The sequence below is a fragment of the Onychomys torridus genome, chromosome 8 (assembly GCF_903995425.1).
Source record: "Onychomys torridus chromosome 8, mOncTor1.1, whole genome shotgun sequence".
Taxonomy (NCBI): domain Eukaryota; kingdom Metazoa; phylum Chordata; class Mammalia; order Rodentia; family Cricetidae; genus Onychomys; species Onychomys torridus.
Genome location: NC_050450.1, coordinates 57,362,160 through 57,387,260, shown reverse-complemented (window position 1 = coordinate 57,387,260; position 25,101 = coordinate 57,362,160). Strand labels below are relative to the sequence as shown.

Sequence of the window (25,101 nt, the reverse complement as noted above, 5' to 3'; positions counted from 1 at the left end):
ATATAGCCTAGCTGGCCAGTAGAGTGAGCGAGGAAGGTGCCTGTCTCCAGAAAAGATGGCCTGCAGATTCGCTCTCGCTCTCTGCCCCACACTTCTATACCCCCTCACCTCCCTCCACCTTGCATCATCATCACCATCACCATCACCACCATCACCATCATCATCATCATCACCATCATCATCATCATCATCATCACCATCACCATCATCATCATCATCACCATCATCATCATCATCATCACCATCACCATCATCATCATCATCATCATCATCATCATCACCATCATCATCATCATCACCATCATCACCATCACCATCATCATCATCATCATCATCATCAAAACAGAAGGAAATGGGAGCCAAGTATGTTAGCTTTTATTGAAGTCACTGGGCTCAAAGACAGATGAACAATGAAGTGGGATGAGGGTGGGCAGGAGAGGGCGACATACACACCCAGGCTAGAGTTCTTGTTCTCAGAAACTCAACTAGATATCCCAGTGAGCGGGGCTGACTCTTCCTCTCCCCCTGAGAAGTACTAGGAGCAAAGGGGAGTACGTGGCAGATCCAGGCATCCAGCCCTTCCATTCCAGTTTTCAGAAAAGGAAGTTGGATTTAGGGGTCCTGGGCTTGGGAGGAAGGGGGAATGTCACAAGTGAAAGACTGTGGGTTTGAGGGTCGTGGAAGGAGGACTCAGAAACTCAAGCTGGGCTTCCCAATGTGGAAGGGAGATTCTCACATAAGAAGGGCAAGGTGAAGGGCTCCTTTTCAAGGAGTATACTGTGCATTTGACTTTAATCAGCGGCTTTCACTCGAACACTGCTGTACTGGTCCCTCATAGCTCAGGGCCCATTTATATAATATTAGGGCCATCTTGGTCCCATAGGCAGAGAAGGTTCAAGATGAGGGAGATGGGAAGGGACTGGAAGGCCCTAGGAAGATGGCCTTCCCTTAGTTGGAACTTCTTTTCTTTGGGGAGAGGGGACGGTGTGAAGTGGGGCTTAGATAGAGACACTGTTCTCAATGAGGGGAGGGTCCAAGTAGGCATAGGGTAGTGCCAGGCTCTGGTTGCGTTCCCTGATGTCTCTGGAGATCTGTGCCAGGCAGTTTTGGAAGGCAGCAATGCTTTGCTGTGGGGCCTCCTCTGTAAAGTGTTCATCTGGGTAAGTGCCCAGAGGCCTCTAGGAGAAAATAGGTCAAGATGTTAGGAAGATATTCAAGAAGAGACAGATAGTAATGAAGGGTCACATGTCAACAACTAAAGTCAAGGTGTTATCTAAAGACACAAATCAGTTACCGCCATGGAGAACATGAGCCCTTCAGACCACAGCCCCAAACCAACACTTCACTGCAGCTTGATTCATAACAACCCCTGTGGTCTTTCGAATGAGAATGGCCCCCAACGGCTCATACATTTGATGTTTGGTCCCCAGTTGATGGAACTGTTTGGGAAGGATTTGGAGGTGTGCCCTTGTTGGAGGAGGTGTGCCACAGGGGTGGGTTTTTAAAAGCCCACGCCATTCCTAGTTTTAAAACACCTTATCATGTGTGGTGGCGCATGCCTTTAATCCCAGCATTAGGGCAGAGGCAGACAGATCTCTGTGAGTTTGAAGCCAGAGCAGTTTGGCAGAATGTATCTGTCACCACATAGGTTTACTAAATCCAACCCCTGAGGACAGGCAGTATCCTGGTTCTGAGGTCTTTACAGTCATCTGACATCATGAAACACACACACACACACACACACACACACACACACACACATAAATATATACATAAAATCACTATCACCATGTGACCACCACAATCAAGGAACCTCACAGAAAACTCCAGTCAATGCCATCCTGTGTATAGGATTGTCCTTCCAAGATCACTGTCATACCACAAGTCACTGTCAAAATGCACGGGTCCTGCCGGGCAGTGGTGGCACACACCTTTAATCCCAGCTCTCAGGAGGCAGAGTCAGGTGAATCTCTAACTCAGATCTACAGAGCAAGATCCAGGACAGGCACCAAAACTACACAAAGAAACCCTGTCTCGAAAAACAAACAAATAAATAAATGCAAGGGTCCAGTTTCCTAACCTTTATACAAGACCAGTGCTACTGATACCTTAACATTTCTTGTTCCCATTTGATTGCATTCAGACTAATGCCAAATAAAAGCAGGAATAGTGGGCATTGTTTTCTTGTCCCTGATTTTTTTTTCTTGTCTTTTCTTTTTTCCCCACTGAGACACGATTTCTCTGTGCAGCCCTGGATGTCCTGGCACTCACTCTGTAGACCAGGCTGGCCTTGAACTCAGAGATCCACTTGCCTCTGCCTCCTGAGTGATGAGATTAAAGGCTTGCACCACCACTGCTCGGTTCTTGTCCCTGATTTTAAAAAGACATCTATTATTTCATCATAAATACAGTGTTTTCTAAAGATAAGCTTCAGGGCCAGGCAGGTGGATCTCTGTGAGTTTGAGGCCAGCCTGGTCTGCAAAGTGAGTTCCAGGACAGCCAGGGCTGTTACACAGAGAAACTTTGCCTAGAAAAACAAAGCAAAACAAACAAACCAAAAGGTATGCTTTAATCAAAATTCCTTCATGGGAGCTTCATTCGAAACAGCTTTTATTAGTAATGGTGATTGTACTGATCAAGCAATTTTTCAGCCTGTGTTGGGCTAATTATACACTATGCTTTGGTATCGATGGGACAAATAATGTTGCTAAATTTCATAAGGTGAACCAACCTTCCATTCTTAGAATAAATAGACCTTGCCACAGAACATTATTGTTTACTGCACAGTACTTGCCTTTACTGGCTGATATATTTTTAAGATTGTTGGAACTAAGTAGGGGAGTTTCTAATTTCATTTTTTTAATTACAGCTGACACTTTATGTGAGCCATCACAACCACACAACAACCCTTAAGACAGTCTTTTATCAGCCTTGCTTTATAGATAAAGAAATTGAGGCTTAGTGTGGCCAAATGAGAGAGGTCACAAAGATGTTAAGTGTGAAGCCGGGACTGGAGCCCTCTAATGAGATCCACCTCCCTTAAGGTCACAGCCTCTCCTAGCTGGAGAATCGGGCTCTCACAGTTGAGGAAGATTCTGCCTTTTCCTGTGTTTTCCGCAAGTCTGAAAGACAGAGGAACTGGGCGAGGTTGTGTTTCGATTGCCTTTGACCCCAGACTAGAGTGGGTAACTCTTCTGCCATTACCATCCTGGCTGTTACGCAGCCCTTCTGTATGGCCTGCGTCTCTTCTAAAACATCAGTTGTTTGGGTTGTCTTAGAAAATCATAGCTTTCATCCAGGTTTCCAACTTTGTGTCCATGAAACTGTCTTACAATTTGAAAACTTCCTCTGCATGATCTCCCTTTCCTATTTATTCCCAGTGTGTACTCATGTCCTTGATTAGAAGAGAGGGTGCAGCTGTTGAAAGCTAGGCTCCCAACCAAAAGGTTAAGGATTGTTTATAGTTTCTTTATAGTACTAGCCTTTGTTCAGCCTGTAGCTCAGGTTGCCCTGGAAGTCACTGTATAGCCCAGGCTGGCTTCAAACTTGCCGCAAGCCTCCTGATTCAGCCTCTGGAATTACATGTATGAACCACGACACCTGATTTATTGTTGGCTTAAAAAAAAAAAAAAAAAAGACAGAAACGGGCTCAATGATTAAGAGCATAAACTATTGTTGCAGAGGACCTGACTTTGGTTCCCACCACCCACGTCCAGCAGCTTACAATCAATCACCTGTTACTCCAATCCAGAGGACCTGGCACCTTCTTCTGGATTCTGTGGGCACCTGCGCTCACATGTGCATGTATTTACACCCATATACACATTACTAAAATAATAAAATGTACTTTAAAAGTACAGCATGATGATGTACTCCTTCAATCCCAGTACTGAGGAGGCAGAGGCAGGAGGATCTCTGTGAGTTCAAGGTCAGCCTGGTCTACAGAGTGAGTGCCAGAACAACCAGGACTACATGGAGACCTGACTCAAAAAAATACAGTTTTGGGGTTAGAGATTTAGCTGAGTGGTAGAGCGTTTACTTAGCAAGGGCAAGGCCCTGGGTTCGGTCCCCAGCTCCGGAAAAAAAAAAATACAGTTTTATGCTTTATTTATCACACTGGTACCTACTTTCTAAAAGTATAGTAAATCATGAAAAGGGAAGGGACACAGCAACGTGACAGACTCAATTCAAAGCCACACCACACTTGCTTTGTGAGCTAAGCAAATTGCTTAACTTCTGAACCTCAATTTTCTCCCTACAGATGTTCACCAGCTCTATACTAAGCATCTTAAATATAGCTACTTACTTACTTTGTATTGTTTGTTTGATTGATTGATTTTGAGACAGGGTTTCTCTGTGTAGCCCTGGCTGTCCTGGAACTCACTCTGTAGACCAGGCTGGCCTCGAACTCAGAGATCTGCCTGCCTCTGCCTCCTGAGTGCTGAGATTAAAGGCGTGCACCACCATTTGTATTTGAAGATACTATACCTTATATCTGACTCAACAGTTGCGACACAGATCAAAGAAGCAGCAAGGGGCAGGGTCTAAGGATAAGTTCCTGTGGTCCCTATAGTAGATGATAAGTTAAAATGTTCTAGGAAAGGGTCAAAGAGATGGACCGGTAGATAAAGGGGCTTGATGCCAAGGAGGGCGCCTTGAGTTTGATCTGCTGGACCCATGTGGTAGAAGGAGAAGCACTGACCCCCAAAGTTGTCCTCTGACCTCCAACATGTGCCCAGGAACGTGCACCCCATTCCCCAATAAATAAATATGTAAACGTAATTTTTAAAAAATTGCTAGGAAGGGTTGGGGATCTACTTCAATGTTACAGCTCTTGCTTAGAATGCTTAAGTCCCTAAGTTCTATCCATAATACACACACATACACACACACACACACACACACACACACACACACACACACACACACACCAAACTGTACTGTGGTACATGCCTATGGCCCTAATGTCTCTAAAGCTGAAACAGGAGGAGGACTTGAACTTAGAACTTCAAGACCAGCCTAGGAAACACTGAGAAATTGTCTCAAAAATAATCATATTTTAAAGATTAATTTGTGTTTATTTTATATGAGTGTTTTTGCCTACATGCATGAATTTATATAACATAAGAATGTTTAGTGCCCACAGAGGCCAGAAAGGATGTTGGATCCCCTGGAATGAAGTTATAGACAGTTGTTAGCTTCCATGTGGGTGCTGGAAACCAAACCTGAGTCCTCTGGGGGAGCAGAAAAAGTTCTAACTACTGAGGTACTTCTCCCACTCCTCAAAGAAAAACAAATTTAAGACACAGGAATGGTGGCACACAACTTTACTCCCAGCACTTGGGACACAGAGGCAGGAGGGTCTCTGTAAGATATAGGCCAACCTGAACTACTCTGTGAGTTCTAGCACAGCCAGGACTACATAAAGAGACTGTCTCAAAAAACAAACAAACAAACAAACAAAGAACAATAAAAATTTAAAGAAAAAAGTTAAAAGTGACAACTTTTTGTCTCTTAAAAAAAAAAAAAAATCTGCCATGTCTCTAGCCAAACAAAGCCAACCATGAGAAATGAGGGCGTTCACAGGTGACGCGTGACCCTGGCTCGTACGCAAGATCAAGAAGTCAGAGTGGCGTGATGGGACAAGGCAATATGTGAATGACCATGATGGTGGCCGATGATTCAATCGCTGCTCACTTTAGCCTAAACTCCTTAGCTGCCTCTTCTCCTCTCTCCAAACCCTCTCAGCCACTGACACAGCCAGAGGAACACCCTTGCTGAAGCAAATTCAGTCACGTCACTTCTCATTTAAAAGCCTTGAGTGGCCTCATTGTCCTCTGAATAAGTACTATGCCAGTCCCACCTTACTCTTGACCCTGCCCTGCCATGTCACTTCCCTGTACCTTCGTGAACATAAGAACACACTAGACTCTCCCTTCCACTCCTGGGTGTTCCTCCCTTTGCCTAGAAACCAGCGTTGGCCCTCCTCTGTCTGCCAAACTCCTACTTGTCCCACAGGTTTCAGCTTGTATGTCACCTACTCCATGAAGCCTTCTTGGGTTTCACAAGGCCCTATCCTCGCCTCTATCCCAGTACATAACGATATGCATTACTTCCCACCAAGGCCTGGTACACCACAAGTGCTCAGGAAGAGATCTTGAATGGAGGATTAATATAGGAATACTTCCAACAATACTCTGATGTCCCTTTTCATTCACCTGTATGTCACGCAAAGGCATCAAGAGGGTGGGGGTGGAGGTCTCATTCAACTTTATATACCTAGCATCAAGCACTATGCTGACATGTGGGAGGAACCCCATGTTTAATGCTTGGGTGGATCAATGAGTGGTTGGTGGATGAATGCATGATTGGATGGATGGATGGATGGATGGATGGATGGATGGATGGCTTGTAAATCACATAGAAGTTATAACCTAGCCGCTAAAGAACATTGCTTCTCTGTGTGTCCTTGGAGATCAAGTATCATTTCCTGTGAAGATAAAAGGACTCTCTCGGCATCTGAGCAGAGGACATAAATCCCAGCAATCAGCCTTCAACCCTCCTCCTCCAGAGCACTCCATGGCCTAGGCCCTGCAATGCCCCACCTCTGCCCCATACCTCCATGCACACACCTGGTCCTTGGGCTCCTGACTGACCAACCAGAAGAGGAGAAGGTTGCTACAGGTGGTGTTCACCTCTGGGAGGGTGTCTAGGTAACTCTTCATCGTTGTGTTCCCCTTAGTCTGAGGAGGGGGCTGCCTCATAGATGATGGGGCATTGGGCATCCAGGCCCCAAAGTCATGCTGTGGAGAGACCCCCAACACCTCAACTGGATGAGCATAAGCATCCTGTCATTCCTGATCCCGCCTCCACCATCCCAGATCTCAAAGTTTAGAAGTGAGAGAAGACTATGGAAAGTCCCAGAAGTGGGCTATAAGCCCAGCTCACCCCCTGTCATTCTCCACCCAGTGTTCTGGGTAGAATGAGTCACCCTGGAGGGAGGAGAACCCAGAGAGGAATAATCCTAGACGAAGGCCTTGGGCTGGCATGCCTTGGAGCAACCTGATGTTCTGTGTAGCCAGTTCTTGCCAAGGTCAAGTTCTATTCCCAATATAAGCTCCCCAGACTCACTGCCATTGTCACTCTGGATGCAGCTCCACCCAGCCATCACTCAACGCGAGCCCTTCACTCCACCCAGTCGCCACTCCAACCCCAATGGCAATCCTAATCCCACCCCAACCCTGACCCACCCATTCGCTCAACCAGAACTCTGACCTCAAGTCCATTGCCAAGCTGAATACACCTTTGGAGCCTAACACCTTGGGTGGCCCCGTGCCCCCAGGCCTGCTCTCCCAGCCTTACCTGCCCACTATTGACTGCAGCGTGCTGGGCGGAGCAGTTAAAGATGATTGCAGTGAGATACTTCACGAGCTCTCCTGGAGTGCACAGCCGGCTTGGGAAGCCTGGGTGTGGAGAAGAAAGGGAGAGGGTGTGGATGTGGATTGGGAGGTGCTGGATTCCTGGGGGTTTCTCTGGCAGGGGCTCACCACTAGGGCAGAGTGAAGGGTTAAAGGCTAGACATGGGCTACAACTATCCGGAGACTAAATTAGTGCTGAGATGGCCACTACCAAGGGCTCTGGTCTTTGAAGGAAGTCAGGATAGGATCTGGGTGCTAGACTAGAAAAGGATGAAAAAGCAGGCTCCTGACAGAGGCTAGCACCAAGCTGCCTCTCTCTGACTTGGAAGGTGTTTCCATCTCTAGCCCATACTAGTAACTTGAAGAATTAGTTCAACTCATGTTACCAAACATCCATGCAAGACACCACCAGGAAAGCATCCTCTGCTTGGCTTAGCAGAGGAGATGGTTGACCAGAGTATGTTACTGGAAAGTGCAGTGAGGAGGGGTGAAAGGGAGATTAAAGGAAAAGTCTGGGTCCTAGGGAAGATGCACAGGACAGAATGGGGTACAACATTCCAGGAGGAGGAGTCCATGTGTTCCCACCCCCCCTCGCCGCCCTCCCACCCCCCCACCCCCCACCCCACCCCACCTCCCTGGTTGAGGCATAGGTGAGATTTAAATGAAGAAAGTTGACAGAGGCCAAGTGCAGAGGTCTGCATCTACAGTCCCAGATTTGGGGGAAGTAGAGGCAGGGCTGCTTGAACCTAGGAGTTCAAAGCTGATTGGGCACTGCAGTGAAATCTCATCTCAAAAACAAACAAACAAACAAAAAACAAAAAGGGCCAGCCGAACGGTGAAGGACTGTGTTAGCCAAGCCTGAACCCCTGAGTTTGACCCCAGGGGTTCACATGGCGAAAGGAAAGAACCAGTTCCTTCAAGTTGTCTTCTTGACCTCACATTTACGTCATGATGTGCACATCTTTACTCACGCTTATGCATCACACGCATGCACATACAAAATAAATAAATGTAATAAAAATAAAAAATCATTTAAAAAGATAACGCAGAAGGGCTGGGGGCATGGCTTAATTGGTAGAGTGTCTTTTTATTGCTGTTGTTGTTTTGTTTTCCAAGACAGGGTTTCTCTGTGTAGCTTTGGTACCTGTCCTGGATCTCGCTCTGTAGACCAGGCTGGCCTCAAACTCACAAGAGATCCTCCTGCCTCTGCCTCCCGAGTGCTGGGATTAAAGGCGTGCGCCGCCACCACCACTGCCCAGTTTTGTTTTGTTTTGTTTCTTATGTTTGATCCCCAGCACAGCATGGCTGTAATCCCAGTATTCCAGAGTGGAAGTTCAAGGTTATCTTTGGCTACTTATTGAGCTTAAGGCCAACCTGAGATATATGAGACCATGTCTTGAAACAAATAGATCAGTAAATAAGTGACTAACAGAAGAGAACATTGTCAGGCTGAGCTCGGTCCTCCTTCTTGCTTTCTTTGTACCACCCAGACCTCATCATCCAAGTCCATGGCTTTACTCCCTTGCTCTGATGAGTGAAATCACAGTTTAATAAAGCGAGATAGGAGAGTTGAACCAGTAATAGCTAAACCCCAATGTGAGCCTGATGGCAAAAACAAACATCCCAGGGGAAGAGCATGGATTTTGGTACTATTTTGGTACTAGCAGAGTGTGTGTGTGTGTATGTGTGTGTGTGACTTTCCCTCTCAGATGCTAAGGGACAACTGTACTTTTTTTTGTTTTTGTTTTTTCAAGACAGGGTTTCTCTATGTAACAGCCCAGGCTGTCCTGGAACTTGCTTTGCAGACCAGGCTGACCTCGAACTAGAGATCTGCCTGCCTCTGCCTCCTGAGTGCTGGGATTAAAGACTCAAGCTACCACCACCCAGCTTTTTGTTGTTGTTGTTGTTGTTGTTGTTGTTGTTTTTAAATACAAGGTCTGTATGTAACCCTAGCTGTCCTGGAACCTGGAACTCACTCTGTAGACCAGACTGGCCTCAAACCCATGGAGATCTACCTGCCTGCCTTATGTCTGGCTGGCCAACTGTATTCTTTATCCAGTTGCTCAGATCAAATCTGTGTGCTCACACCTCCTCTTATCTGCCATTGTAGCTATCAGCAAGGACTTCCAGAGGCCCGTCTTTCCTGACCGCCATGTTTTCCTGTCACCCACATCTCTCCGTCACTTCCACCCTCTCCCTTTGTGGGGCTAAATCAGGTGGAGGAGGAGTGCATAGCACATACAAGGCTCTGAATTAGATCCCCATCACGAGCACACGCACACGCGCACACGCACACGCACGCACACGCACACACACACACACACACACGTCAGATGATGTCACCTTTCACTAGAACTTTCTAAAGAGTTCCCCTGTGGCTCACTTTACCTGCTCCTTTCTTCCCTTTGCTTACTCCACTCCGGCTACATAGCCTTTGTGATGATATTCCTCACACACACTGGTATAGCCGGACCCCAGGGCCTTTGCACCTACCCTACCACTACCTGAGTATTCTCATCCCAATAATCCACACAATGAGTATCCTCAACCCCTTGAGATCTCCACCCAATGTTTCTGAGCTCTAGCTCCTAAATCTCTTTCTTTGGCTATCTACATGAAATATTCTCCCTAATGAGGTTCTGGTTTTCTTCCCAACATTCATAGCCATCTGACACATTAGTTGACCATCTCTGTCTCCCCCACAAAGCACGGTAAGCTCCATTAAGAACAGAAGTTTTGCTGAGTGGTGGGGGAGGGGAGGCACACCTTTAATCCCAACACTCTGGAGGCAGAGGCAGGAGGATTTCTGTGAATTTGTGGGCAGCCTGGGCTATAGAACAAGTTCCAAGACAGTCAGGGCTACACAGAGAAACCCTGTCTTGAAAAAAACAAACAAACAAACAAACAAACAAAAAAGAACACAAATTTTGTCTGTTTGTTCACTGCTAAACCCCAGCATCTAGAATGATACTTAATAAATATTAAGAGCCCTGTAATTATTGGTTGAGTAAAGTGGGTCGATGAGATGGCAAGGCGGCATGAGGGGTGAGGGGACTGGGTGGGGACCTGATTGACGCTAAGGCTGTGGTAGAGCGGGGGGGGGGGGGGGGGGGGCGGGACATGGGTTTCTTCAATGTTTCTGAGGACGGCTGGGGGGGGGGGCTGGGAGGTGTGATCCTTCAGGCTTAAGGAGTGAGCCGCAAGAGGCTGGGGGAGGGGAAACCAAACCGACGGACAAGCAGCCGGCACGAGGCAGAATCCCTGATCTGGAACTAGGGTGCTGGTGATGGGGAAACCATGCAGACAATAAGAGAGGAACCATCCAGCTGGTCCAGGAAGACAGAAGAAGGGAGTATGAGCCAAAGAGCACTCAGAGGTCGAGAGCCAGGCTGAGCACAGGGAGGACGAGGACTGAGGACCAGTCATTAGCCCAGAGTGGGTCGGGATTCTCTGACCTTTCCATCATCGTCCACGTCTGGAAGTTGGGACTAAAGAGGTAAGGAGGGAGTCAAACCACAGACTTTTCTGTAGCCCATAGTGTTTACCTCCCCCTGCCCCCCCCCCTCTGCCCCCCCCCCCCCCCGAATATGTAAGCCCAAGTCCCTGGCAGCTTAACAAATATGTTTAAGCTTTAAATTAAAATCCAGAGTAAGTTTGTACTGGTTGGAAGAGCTGTTGTCAGTCTGAAGAACGTTGGAGTGTGTAGACTCATAGACAAGTTAATACAGCGGGGAACTGACCCAGCAGTAGTCAAATCTCAATTTGAGTCTTAACCAGGAAACAAATAAGCTTGGGGAAACTAAGCAGCCAGGATTCTGATTAACAGTGAGTTTGTAAAACACAGGGAAAGGTCACCCTTTGAAATAGCCCAGAGAGGTCTAGCTGTCATCACCTTAACCTAGAAATCACTCCTGGCCTTGTTAATGTCGAGACAAGCTGACATCAGGTGCCTCTCAATATGATGCAAAGCACAGGACACAGCATCACCTGAGAAATATTCTTGCCAAAAATGTGCAACCTGTATACATTCCTTCCCATTTATCAAAACCACACAAGACAGGAACAAGATGGGTCACATATGAAAGATAAATTCAAAGGTGACACCTTGTCCAGCATGAGCCTGGGCTTTTCTGTAACTCCATGTTGTGTGACTATGAAAAGCAGGGGCCAGGCATGTGGTGCATGCCTTTAGTCCTAACACTAGGTAGGAAAGGGCAGGCAGATCTCTGAGAGTTTGAGGCCAGCCTGGTCTTCATAGAGTTCCAAGCCAGTATGGACTATAGTGAGACCTTGTCAACAAAACAAACAAATCCACAAAATGCTGTTTTCTGTTAAAGGAATCTTTAAAGTTTAAATATAATGTGGTCCTTGGTTGGCTCCTGCCTCAATTAGATCAATGGAGGAAAACAGACCAAAATGGGGAAATGTGGCTATGGATTAAATGTGAGGGTGACATTGCTAAGTGCTGACAGTTTTGTTCAGTGTAGGGCTAAGTGTATATAGCTCAGTGGTATAACACTTGTCTACCATGTAGGAACTCCTAGGTTTCAGCCCCAGAACTACAAAAAGTTATCAATATGGGACTGTGGGCCAGGTGTGGTGGCACATGCCTTTAATTCCAGTATTCCATAGAGCACAGAGGCAGGCAGATCTCTGTAAATTGGAGGCCTGGGCTAGCCTGGTCTACCTATGGAGTTCCAGGCCAGTTAGGGCTACATAGCAAGATGCTGTCCAAGTCAAACAAACTCCAGAAATAAAAGCAACAGATTAATCAAATGTGGCAAAATACTGTAGAATCTGGTAGGTAGGTAAAGGGGTGTTCACTAAGGTGGACTCTACTGTCCTCTATGTTTGAAAAATGTTGTCTAAAAGACAAAAAAGGTACAAAGTCCTTCTGGATAGGACTGCAGTAGCTGCTCTATTTGGAGGTGACTGGAAGCTACCCTCTTCCTTGGGTCTACCCAGATAGACCAGGAGCAATCAGTCCACTATAAGCCACATCCCTACTGAGAAGATTCAGGCCAAGGTAAAAGAAATTGGTGGGTGGGCTTTGGAGCCACTTTAATATAACCCGGACAGAAGGCTCGATGGGTAAAGGCACTCGGTGCCTAACCCGATGCCCTGAATTCAGTCCCGGGACCCATCCATGCAGCGGAAAGAGAGAACAGACTAAGTTATCTACGCATGTACTGTTGTGTGCCCTAGCCACACAAAACAAACAAGTAAATGTAATTCAAAGATTTTTAAAAAATGAAAAACAGCTGGGCATGGTGGCGCACACCTTTAGTCCCAGCACTCAGGAGGCTGAGGCAGACCGAGCCTGTGAGTTTGAGGCCAGCCTGGTTCCAGGCCAGTAAGGACTATATAGTGAGATCCTATCTCAAAGCAATGAGAGAGAGAGAGAGAGAGAGAGAATCCTTTTGAAAGGCAATGCTGGATTTCTGAACCAGGAACTCTACCATTGGGATGTAGAAAGGAGTCAGGATGGCCAAGAGTTAGGACCACCAGGAAGCAAGAGGTCTCCTCTTCCCTGGGACTGAGAGAACACTAAGGAAGGAAGGGTGGTGTGGGACATCTGCTTGGCATTGCATTTAAGGAACAGAAACTGGAGAGGAGCCATGCCAGAAGATAGGGAGGTGCTAAGGCTTAGTATGAGTGAGGCCTTGGGTTCAGTCCCCAGCCACACATTAAATGCAATTTAATAGTATGGATTTCAGGCTGTTGAGATGGCTCAGAGGTTAAGAGCACTGGCTGCTCTTCCAGAGGTCCTGAGTTCAATTCCCAGCAACCACATGGTGGCTCACAACCATCTGTAATAAGATCTGGTGCCCTCTTCTGGTGTGCAGACAGAAGAACATTTACATAATAAAATTCATATACAAAATAAAAAGATAGTATGAATTCAGGAATAAGAACTGTTTGATGGAGGACAGGTAGATAGATGAGGATGAGGACTGGATCAACAAGAGCTTGTGAGTGGTGTGGATGAGGACAAAGAGGAATACCTGAATTCTCCCGGCCGAGGAATGCCTGAGTAAAAATCTCACCCACCCAGGCCTGCAGCTCAGAGTCCTGCTGCACCGATGCATCACTGGGGTAATAGTAGCTCACGATCTCTGAGACAAACCTGCAAGAAGAAAGTGCTGGTGCCCCTGGAGTGAGTGTGAGCCTAGGCCAAGGCCAGACATTGAGGCCCACTGACATTCAGGGAGGGCGGAGGCAGATGGCCATGGGAGTCCCCAAAGACAGGTGAGTTCAGTGGGACCCCTAGATCTAGCTGGAACCACTGCCTAGGCTCCCCTTCAGTTCCTTCCCCCTAAACCAAGGAGGTTTTGGGTCTCCTCCAGGGAGGCCATGAAGAGGAGTCCACATCGTTCTGCACCTGACTGTCTGGGCAAGCCCTGATCCTCTGACTCCTGTGGACAAGGTACCCCTTCCCCTTCCTCCACTGCAGCTCACAGTCAGTTCCTACACTTGAGAGTTAATCTTAAGAACTCCTAGAGACTCAGGAGCTCTAACTGGCATGAACACAGGAGCCCACGCTGTCCCCTGGGCCCGGAGACCTTGGTGGCTGGAAGGACCTGAGGGTCCCCACACCTCTCAATAGCCGCCCAGATCTTCAGGCCATCGTCCCGGTAGTGGTAGTTGGGGATGTTCAGGACGCCGCGAGCCCGTAGGCTATCCGGAAGGCAAAAATCCGTGTAGGTGAAGTGGGCCAGCCCTGTGCTCATGAGGTAGATGAGGCCGCGCCGACCGATGGACGTGACCTGAGGACACAGCACACAGCTGGACTTTCCAAGCTGGCTCATACTCGCACCTACAGTGCCCGGAGACCAGCTGGGACTAATGGCACAGCTCAGGGAGCGGCGGCGTATGCGATTTATCAAGCAGTCAAGGACCACGAATCAAATACTCACACGGACCTGCCTAATGTAGGCTTCGCGGACTGAGGACCTACAGCGTGCGTGGGAGGGGACCTTGAGGTATTGATAACTACAGGAATAACAACGCAGGAGAGATGAGATCTCAGGATCAGCTAGGAGCATTGCTGTGGGCTAGGGACGTGCCCATTGCACCTACTTTTGAGGGTGTGTAGCCCACGGATGGGATTGGCCAGCTGGGTCAAGGCTTAGGGGAGGGGCAAACTGAAGATGTGCAAAGAGGCGTAGCTTATGGGAAGAGGCAGGAGAGGATTACACAAGGGTCTTGGGATCAAGAGCAAGACTTGTGGGCGGGGCAAAGCACACTTAGGGGAGGGGCCTTATGGTCGTGGCGGGGAGGCTGCACCTTGTCCACGAGGCCTTCTGGGTTGAGCAGCGTGGCCCTTGCGATGGTGTTCACCTGCAGCGTGTAGCGAGTGTGGGGAAGCAGGAGCTGCGAGAGGAACGAGGTCACTCGTGAGTCGAAGGTCCGGGAAGGCCTGCAGGCCCCGCCCCCTTTAGTCCCGCCCCTGCGTCCGGCGGACCTTGTAGATTGGATGACAGAGAGGTAGCTGACGCAGTGTGGCCATGGAGAAGGCCTCGCATAGCAAATGCGTGCACAGAAAGTGCGTGTTGTTCTCGTGCACCAAGAACTCAGAGTTGCGCACCCACGTCTTGGCCAGCAGCCAGTCCAACTCGCAATCAGTGGGCAGAAAGATGGGGCTCTCTGGTCCCGGTGTCTGGCTGAGCTGCGTAAGGGAGTAGTAAGAGGTGTGTCTCAAGCCTACTAGCCTGAGGCTCCACCCCCTAAAGTCTCGGCCCCAGGCTCACCTGGATGGCCAACGGCAGCAGCACCCCTTCTGGGTTGAGCCACAGCAGGCAAAGAGGAGCTGCTACGTACTGTGGGCGACCGTTTAGGCAATGGACAGGGGCCTCCGCCAGGATCCAGTAATCCGCTAGGAAAATGTGCCCCCTCTACAGAAGGCACACAAAGACATAACTAGTCCCCCCCTCCCGCCACCCCACCCCCCCGCCCCGTGTCTCTCTTTTCTCTCTGTTCTCAGCTACAAGGAGGAGCTGAGGTCCTCGGGTTGAGATTCCCCAATTCTTGCTGCCTGCACTAATGGCCAACGCTCGGTACCGCACCCTGCCCAGAATGTCCGGAATGAGGTCTAGATGAGTCTGTCATTGTGTAATCCCTCACCTGGCCTCTGGGCTTGGACAAACCAACTTCCTCTGCTCCTCCCCCAATACCTCATCCATCCCACTCCCTCAGCTCAGAAGGAATCCCCTCTGAGATCTGACCTCAGTGTATCCAACAACAGGAAAATCAATACACAATGAGTTTGTCAGCCATGGCCCCAGCTGCCCAGAATGTCTGAGGGCTTGGCTGTCACAGAGAGACTAGGTTGTCATCTACACCAATCCTCAGAGTTCCTCGTTCATTGTAATCGGTCCTGCTGGCCTGTCCTAAAGCAGCCAGCTTTGGCTTCAACACTTGGGATCTCTGAGACCCTAAAACAGGCCTCAAACCATCCCAAGTCCTACCTGGCCCTCCTCCGTATCTGTTCTTGAAAAGTAGACAGGAGTGACCTGTGGGTGGGGCCCACAGACCTGGACCATTCCACCTCTGCCCTCCACATACAGCCCTGGTGCATAATGGCAACCCACCTGCCACCCTCCTGTTAGGCCCGCTGCCGAGACCCTCACCCACCTCTAGCTCTGTTTGTAGGCAGGTGCCTGGTCCCAGCAAAGATGCCACCATGTCATTGGTGACAGGCAGCTTGCTTGGCAAGCTGGAGACGCAATGCAGCATGACAGGGTTGACACCATTCAGGTACTGGTACCCAAAGAAGCTGTCCTCACACCAGTGCTCTGTGACATACTCTGGGGGGGGGAGGTGGCAAGAGAGGAAACCAGTAGGTCTGGAAACTATGCTCCAGACTCTGATCCTGCCCAGCCCGCTGCTCCTCATTATGGCTTCCATTTTCCTCCCAGGGACAGTACAAGGTGGATATAACTATGTTTTCAGTTGAATGGTGGGAACTGAGAGCCAGTAAGGCGGTGTGGCAGGGCTGGGATTAGAACCAAATTCTCTCTGACCCCAAACCCCTGAACACCTGGTGGGAGGGGTAGGGAAGGGAGTCACATGGCCCTGACCAAAATCAGGACTTCTTAAATGACCATGAGTCTCTTCTGGGTAAGCAGAGTTTCTCTATTTCCTATCCTTGTCTGGGCTCCTGGGGGAAATCTAGAAAGAGGATACTGGTGAAGCCAGGAGCCCATCCCATTGGAATCCGGCAGCTGGCATGAACATGAGACACAGTAAAGACAGGCAGCCCCCGCCTGGCTCTGCACACCTGAAGTGAAGGTCTTGTGACACCAGAAGATGTTCCGGATGTCATCCAGCTTCTTCCAGGAGCCCTTGCGGTCTAGCAGACCACGAATCTTCATTCCCAAGGATCTGAGGGACAGAAGGTGAGAGCTGGGTGTGGGGATCAGTAGGAGGATCCATAGGGCCATTCCCAATCCTAAGTGCCTAACAGCCCACATGGGAGAGAAGTCTAGCATTCAGGTGAAGCCCCAAGACTGCTGCAAACACAGCCATCCCTGGGAGGAAGGAGCGCATGTGTGGGCAGAAGTGGTACTGCCCTCACTGGTGTTTTGACCTGCTTTTTTCAAACTTCCAAAATCTCTGAGACCTTCCATGACGCCTTTGTGACTATAAGACAAAGCCCCACTGCCACACCTGGGTAGGTCATGATGCTCCCTCCAGCAGCTTCCTATAACCCTAGCAATCAATGCCTTCTCCCACCCCATCCGTGCACTAGGCAAGACCAAGCAAAGCCTGCTTTCCAAACATAACCAGTAACATGCTTCGTTCATTCCTGGTAAGAGTGGAGCTGATAAGCTGCAGGATGTGCTTCTTCGCCTTGCAGATGTCTCTACCATCTGATTTTTATTTTCCACCCATGAGCATCAGAGGGAGAAATCTTGAAATAAGATTGGCTTCCCCTACTTCTCAAGCTGGGTCTCTGCTGGAAAGCGGTCTCCTATTACTATATGTCAGTCTGGTCTTCTAGGTGCGACTCAGACTCCAGTCTGTGTATGAAGCTTTACTTGACCTCCCCTGAAACCCATGCCTGGGAGCATTCCCAATAGAACTCGCCCGTGTATCCCACCACGCCCATTGCCTCGTAAGCACTCGCCTAATGGGCTGAACTAAAGGAAAGGGAACGGAGCTCAAAACAAGGTCTGTAGCGAGGGGTCACTAAGACAGCTACCTGTGCAATGATGCTGATGTGCTCTGAAGAGTGTGGGCCACTGAGGAAGGCAGGGGGTGAGATGGATTAATGACTTGACAGACTTAAACAAGGTCAAGGTCATCTATGCTCACTTACTACACAAACATTTTCTGAGTACTTTCCAGGCACAACCCAGGAGACCAAACAGACCAGGCAAAGCTGAGCCTAGTGGCAAACCTATAGAGTCCCAGCTCCTCGTCTGGCTAAGGCAGGAAGGTCACATGCTCAAGGCCTGCCCAAGCTACAGAGAAAAACTGTGAGAACTCAGTCATAAAGGCAGACGTTGAGGAGGGCCAATAAGCAAAAGGACGCTTTCCCTTTCCACGGGCCTGCCACAAATGTCCTTCACAATATACCTTGAAGTCGTTCTTCATTTGACTCCCCCTAAATTCCTGCAAGCCTGCCTAAGAACAGCGTCCCCTTCCCTCTGACCTTGCTCAGAACCCCCCAGCTGGTGATCCCATTCCTGCTTAGACCTTCACGTCCTTCTCAGACTCAACTTAGGGCTTCTCTACCTTCCCAGATGCCCCATGGTTCTGCCTGAGTTTGACAATATATCCTTGTCCGGACGTCTGAGCCACCTGTGGCTGCTGTACACGCCAATCATCACAGACCATCCTCTGTGACCATCTACACCCTCTTTTTTTTTTTTTTTTTGAAAGAATCATTCTAGACACACATGTGCGGGAAATGAAGACCCAGTTCTTGCCTTGTCTTCCTTTGGGCCTTCACATGCAACTCCAGATGAATTTTTTCATAGAACCCTTGGCTCACCGTCCCCACCCTGGACTCAGCTGTCATTTACTTTTCTCTCATTTCCTCCCTCCCAGGCTTGTGTCAATCCTGCCCTTTTGACGAAGAGCCACATCCTAAACCCAACTGGCCTGTCTTCTTCATGTACCCAGGGGACCTATTGGAATCCTCCCTCTAGTCATACCACATTTAAAATCCTAGCTGTCGGCTTAAACTGATGGTGCTTGTCCTGACAACACATTAACTACACACATGCCTCCTTCGTGATCCCATGGATTCTCTCTACCAAAGGCATCTCCTTGAAGGGACCATTGATCGAGAGATTTTTGTGCTCGGCATTATCTTACTTGTCTTTCCTTGAAACTTATGGTGGGGGTTGGAGAGATGGCTCAGTGATTACAGACACTAACTTCTCTCAAAGAGCCTGGGTTCAATACCAGTACACATATGGAGCAGCTCGCAACCACCTATAACTGATCTGATGCCATCTTCTGGCCTCTGTGGGCACCTGCACACTTATGGCATGCACTCACATAGATACACACATAAATGGGTTGGGGATTTAGCTCAGAGGTAGAGTGCTAGTCTAGCAAGCCCAAGGCCCTGGGTTCTATCCTCAGCTCAAAAAATAAATAAATAAATTTAAAAATAATAATAAAATAAATTTTAGTCTTATGATGTCATAGTGAGTGGGTCATTTTACCCTTCAGGCAATTGTCCAGAGACTATGTAAAAATTAAGGTTACATTAGACAGGACATGATGGTGCAGGCCTTTAATCCCAGCAATCCTCTGTGAGTCAAGGCCAGCCTGGTCTACATAGTGGGTTCCAGGGCAGCCAGGGCCACACAGAGAAACCCTGTCTCAAAAAAAAAAAAAAAAAAAAAAAAAAAATCAACAACAAATTAAAGTTACACATCCAGAAAGTATGGGCTTTGGAGTTGAACCTGAGATGATCTAGCTTCACCTCCTCAAGATTTAAGGACAGAGCCTCTCTATAGCCTACTTCATATGGTCCCTGTGGCCATGCTCTGCCCAGGGTACGTGCCCTGAAGAGCAGACATAGGAAAGGAGACTGAAGAACAAGGCAAAGGGAACCTAGGAGAAAGGAAAAGAGGGTGAAGATCTGTGGGATGGGAAACGGGGGCAGAGAGAAGGGCTGGGAACCGTGAGGGGCCATGAGATGAGCAGAAAGAAGGAACAGAGATCAGAAGGGCAGGGGAGACAGTGTGCTCACGCAGGGATGGCGTTGAAGATCAGTGAGGCTGTCTTGGTGGCTGAGTAGCGAATGTTGGGCTCCATGTGCAGCAGAGATGGGAAGTCGACTTTCATGGGAAAGCCAGGCAGGTACCTGTTCCCAGAGCTGAGGAGAGGCAGGAACAGAGAATAGGAACCAGTCAGTGAACCTGTAGCCTGGTCCCCTTAATCTCTTTTCTCAGTCTTGTCCCAAGATTTTCTAGTTCTCTGTTCACTATTATCTCAACCTACCCTTTCTGCTCCAAAGCAGAAGTAATGTCTTAGCCTCTCCACTAAACACTTCAGGACCATCACTGGTGCCCCCTTCTGCTCTCAGAGATGGACAAAACTGTACTCCTCATGGACTCTCCCTTCACACTGCCAGACTCCATCTCAACGAACCATCCACATCCCTCCCCTCCACCTCCTTTCCAAACGTTGGTTCTCACTTGTCATCCTGGTCTGCACAAGGCACTGTCTTGGTCAAGGCAAATTTCTTATCTGACTCCATCTCCTCAAAGCTGCTGACATCCACCATTCGAGGGAAACCAGGGGCGAAGATCTTCCAGCTGCCCCGGGAAGGACACAGAACAGGTAGGTTAATCTTGGGATAAACAGGATCCTTAGCTTCTAAAAATATGACTTCAGGTGACAACTGCTGCTTTCTGATTTCTGGGTATGTAACAAAGAATTGGATTTTCTCTGTGATGGCTCTGAACTTCAGATAGGGAGTGAAACTCGGCATCTTGTGCGTGCTAAGCACATACCGTACTGCTGAACCACATCCCTAAGCCCTGGAGTAGCACTTGAGAGTGACAAAAATTCCCACACTGATTTAGAGACGGGCTTATATTATGATTAAGATAAACTGAGGTTGGAAACACGCACCTGAAATCCCAATAATTTGAAGGCTGTGATAGGCCAGCCTGGGCTACATGGTAAGACATTCCCAACCCAAATCTCAAGAAAATAAATAAATAAAAAGTATGGTGAGGGCTGGAGAGATGGCTCAGAGGTTAAAGGCACCAACTGCCCTTCTGGAGGTCCTGAGTTCAATTCCCAGCAACCATGTGGTGGCTCACAACCATCTGTAATGAGATCTGGCACCCTCTTCTGTATACATAATAAATAAACAAATCTTTTTTTTAAAAAGTATGGTGAGTTTGAGGGTGCACTAAGATTGGTAAACTTTTGTTTGTTTGTTTTGTTTTTTGAGACAGGGTTTCACTATGTAGCCCTGGCTGTCCTGGAACTCCCTTTGTAGACCAGCCTGGTCTCGAACTCAGAGAGTTCTCTTGGATTAAAGGTGTGCACCACCACTGCCTGGTAAGAATGGTAAATGATTATTAATATTGTTTCCAATATGGGGATCTGGCTTATATCGGGGCAGTCAGAGGATGAGAATGGTTAATTGATGGTCTTGGTTAAATGTTGGATTTGGGGTTTGTTTTGTTGTTGTTGTTTAAAGAGGGATTGTTTGTTTTTTGTTTTTTTCAAGACAGGATCTCTCTGTGTCTTTTCTATCCTGGAACTCACTCTGTAGACCAGGCTGACCTTGAACTCACAGAGATCCACCTGCCTCTGCCTCCCAAGCACTGGGATTATTGCCTGGCAGATTTGGGATTTTATTGGAGTGTGTGAGGGATCCAACTTGGGGCCTAGAGAATACAGGCAAGCTCTCTATTCCTGAGCTAGAGCTACCTTCCCAGCCCAAGATAACTGTTGGTATTGGCATTCTGGGTCCAGACTCGGGATCACCATTGGAGTGGGATTGAGCTCCCATGTTTTTAACTGAAGTCAGAGTTAGGAACAGTCTGAGTAAGGCTGAAGTGTGAATAAAGATGGGGCAAAAGTCAAATTAGGCCGCCCTCACCGATAGCATTCCTGGCGGGCCTGGAGTTCCCGTTTCCTGTGGTCCAGAAGGAGGGGGAGAGAGTCCTGGCAGATGGTTCTTGCTGTAGAGAATGAAAACCACTCTGCATATAAATCTCTTTTCAAACAGTGCTTCCTACTGCAAGTGTTGTCCGAACCCTCTTGAGAGCAGTCTACGCTGACTCCGTGTGCATCACTTCGGGGAATGTCCACCCACTCTTTGTTCATCATGGATCTGAAGCCACATTCCTCACTGTTCACGACTGTCTCCTTTCTAGATAATATTCTCCTTGAGGAAAGAGGTCAGGTCACACTCATTGTTTGTCCTTCCAGTGTCTGGCGTGGTGCCTGGCAACATGCGCATAGCCTACACTGGATAACTGCTGAATAAATACATTTTAATAAAGCCATCATGTTCTCTGGTGGTGAGTGGGGATGGACAGTAAAGTCTATGAAAAGTGCTTTGTAGGCTGTGAAATAATGTTCACTTTAACGTAGAATACCCATCTCTCATCTCTGAGACATATCACAGCGCACACACACACACACACACACACACACACACACACACACACACGCAACCCTAACCTAATGTTGCCTCTGTGAAACAGACACTTCTGGAAGCAGAAAAGCCTCACACCAGTATCCTTGAAATCCAAAATTCAACAAGAGAGCCTAACTCTCTTCCCAGACACTTCATCCCCACCAGAAAAGCTAGAAGGAAGTAGGGCACAGGGTCTTTGTAGCTAAATTCTCTAAATGCCCATGGCTTCCCCACCTGTTGAAATCTAGCTTGTAAGTTAATTACTTTCTGAGCTCTAGAAAAACATATTCTGGAGAAATGCAGAGGGATGCCATGGGATGTCAGCTGCCTGGTATGAGATTATCTGCCTGCATCTGCTGTCTCTGTCTGTGTGTGCCTGTCTGTCTGTGTGTGCCTGTCTGTCTGTGTGTGCCTGTCTGTCTGTGTGTGCCTGTCTGTGTGTGCCTGTCTGTCTGTGTGTGCCTGTCTGTCTGTGTGTGCCTGTCTGTCTGTGTGTGCCTGCCTGTCTGTGTGTGCCTGTCTGTCTGTGTGTGTCTGTCTGTGTGTGCCTATCTGTCTGTGTGTGCCTGTCTGTCTGTATGTGTTTGTCTGTGTGTGTCTGTCTGTGTGTGCCTGTCTGTGTGTGCCTGTCTGTGTGTGCCTCCAGAAGAAGAAACACTACTCAGAAGGCCCTTGCATGTTGGGGCTTTAGCAATGCTTTTTTATCAAAAGCTATCTACTTGAGACCCCAGCATTCCTAACTCCAATCCTATTCCCCACACCCTGAGTTTGGTGAGACTCAATTCCTAAACCCAAAAGAGGCCGCTTCAGTACAGCATTCCTAACTCCAATCCTATTCCCCACACCCTGAGTTTGGTGAGACTCAATTCCTAAACCCAAAAGAGGCCGCTTCAGTACTGCGCAGCCCTTGTCTCTAGCCCACCTGTTCCCGGTCGCAGCTCCACGGTGCAATAGCCCTCAATCCACTGATAGCTGGGGAAGTGAATAACGGTGCCATCTGGGGTAGTGATACTGACTCGACTGCAGTACCAGGGGTCCTTGCAGAAGAAAGCAAAGCGCTCCTTGTGTAGGCGCAACAGCAAGATCTCACCCAGCTCTGCGGCACAGCGCACCTTGTACTTCTGAACCTGCAGTGATGGAGGCAGCAGGCAAGCCAGTGAGAAGCGAGGAAATGCTGAGGCGTCTTTGCACTTGGACAGGTGCAACAACACCTCCACTTATTCTGGCATGTAAGCCTGAGCGCTGGCTGAGCCACGTGGTTCCCTTGTGTGAACGAGAAAGAGAGCCCGTCTTCATCCATGCAGAAGCAGGCGCCATACTTAGTGCCTGTGCCGAGCTTTGCGGAAATTCCTAGCCTCCTTGGCCAGTAGGGCACTTTTATGTAGGGCCACTAGCAAAGTATCCTAGGGGCTGACAAAGAGAAGCAGACCCCTTCCAGAGAACCAGAAATCCATGGTCAGAGCCTAGTGTCAATAGTGGGAGGAGCCAGGCCAAGCAGTGATGGTGTACGCCTTTAATCCCAGCACTCAAGAGGCAGAGGAGGGCAGTTCTGGCCAGCCTGGTCTATAGAGTGAATTTCAGGACAACCAGAGAAACCCTGTCTGGAAATGATAATAATAATAATAATAATAATAATAATAAGAAGAAGAAGAATAAGAAGAAGAAGAAGAAGAAGAAGAAGTGGTGGTGGAGGAGGAGGGGCCAAGAAGCCAGGGGAAGTCCTCAGAGCCCCTTCCAAGTGTTCATTCTTCTCCACAGCCCTGTCTCAGAACAGTTGGCGTGGCTTATCATCACTCAAAAGGCAGGGACCACAAAGGAAGTGGTGACAAGGTTTTAGAGAGCATCCTGAGTTCAGCGCGGCTTGAGGAATCCAACAAGAAGAATCCTCCCCTCCATCAGGTTCCCGGGGAGGTCTGTTCCGTAGAGGTCTCCCGTCTCTCCTGAGTACTCACCGATCCAGTGGCGAAATCCCTGCCCACTCGATCCAGCCTCTGCTTAGGGCTCTCACCACAGGTGCCCACCAAAGTAGCGTAGATGTTGTCCAGTGTGCCAGCCTTCAGGTAGGAACCCGTGGTTACACACAGGCGGTAAACTGCCATGGTAGGACCCGATAACCCGAACACAGAGAAGGTGAGCTACAGGTAGAACCGTGCCGACTCCTGGGCAGAAGAAGGCTGGGGGCTGGGCAAGGGTGAGCGGGAGGAAGGGCCCAGCTCTGGGATGTCCCCGGGCTCGCTCTCTCGCGCTCTTTCTCACCGGAGCTCAGGAGTACTCTCCCCGCCCACAGTCTTGCATCCTAGTATTTGTTTGCTTGCCTCTGACACACACACAGCCGGTCCCTCTGGCTGGCTCATCCAGATGGATATCAGGAGACTGGGTCCATTGGGGAGGAGGAACCAAATTCCGAGGAGACAAGGAGGAGGTGACGCGTGTGTGACTGCGACACTACCCTCTGCCTGATGAGAGGCTTGACTAATGTCCTGAGGCCCATGTTCACCCACTCCCCCGTTTCCACGCAGACCCTTTTCCTCCTATTTCCAAACCAGAAATGGGCACCAGAGCACCAGGAATTCCTACATGTGAATCAGCCATGTGAATCACTCCCTACATGGGAAAGTTGCGCCAATTCATAAATCACACGTGACCTCAGCAACAATCAAGTGAATAGCACACGCAGCGCAGGACGCGGCAGGTGGTCTTGTTCCCTGCTTCCTGCCACCGACACACCCATTTCTTCCTCAAGCCTAGTTCCCTCTCTGCCCCCAGTTTTTGGTATTCCCGACCTCAATAGCTCCTTTGGAATAGGGCCTGCCAAGCGAATGCAGGCCTGCCCGACGGCATTTGGAGGCCCCCGTGTGACATTCTTGACGCTCCAAGTCCTCCCTCGGCCTGCCTGCTAGACCATGGGAGGCAACCCACGTGCCCTAGGTGGCCGAGATCTAGGTCACAAGGGTCAGGGAAGAAAGATGGGCTGGACCAGGGAAACCCGTAGCCCGCAGCGGCCTCGCGTGGCCGGTCTAGGCACCTCGGGATTCCTGCCTGCCTGGCGCTCCC

General features: G+C 48.9%; 1 protein-coding gene across 1 annotated transcript; it reads right to left on the bottom strand.

The window, feature by feature from the left end:
• Positions 1-365: 365 nt before the first annotated feature.
• Positions 366-24,985, bottom strand: Aloxe3 (arachidonate lipoxygenase 3). Its single transcript, XM_036197463.1, has 15 exons — positions 24,000-24,985; positions 22,970-23,174; positions 21,505-21,586; positions 20,081-20,200; positions 19,633-19,758; positions 16,699-16,802; positions 16,053-16,225; positions 15,170-15,313; positions 14,884-15,087; positions 14,706-14,792; positions 14,016-14,185; positions 13,424-13,545; positions 7,363-7,463; positions 6,633-6,803; positions 366-1,178 (listed from the first exon to the last, which is right to left on the bottom strand). Exons 1-15 carry the CDS (start codon positions 24,144-24,146, stop codon positions 999-1,001), a joined length of 2,136 nt encoding a protein of 711 aa, XP_036053356.1. The 5' UTR covers positions 24,147-24,985; the 3' UTR covers positions 366-998.
• Between the last annotated feature and the right edge of the window lie 116 nt (positions 24,986-25,101).

Coding starts and splice junctions, on each gene's coding strand:
- Aloxe3 (XM_036197463.1), bottom strand. CDS start 24,146: ATGGCAGTTTACCGCCTGTGTGTAACCACGGGTTCCTACCTGAAGGCT. Junction 15,314..16,052: donor GCCTACAAACAGAGCTAGAG/GTGGGTGAGGGT, acceptor TGCCTTCTGTAG/AGGGGGCACATTTTCCTAGC. Junction 6,804..7,362: donor CTGCAGTCAATAGTGGGCAG/GTAAGGCTGGGA, acceptor GTCTCTCCACAG/CATGACTTTGGGGCCTGGAT.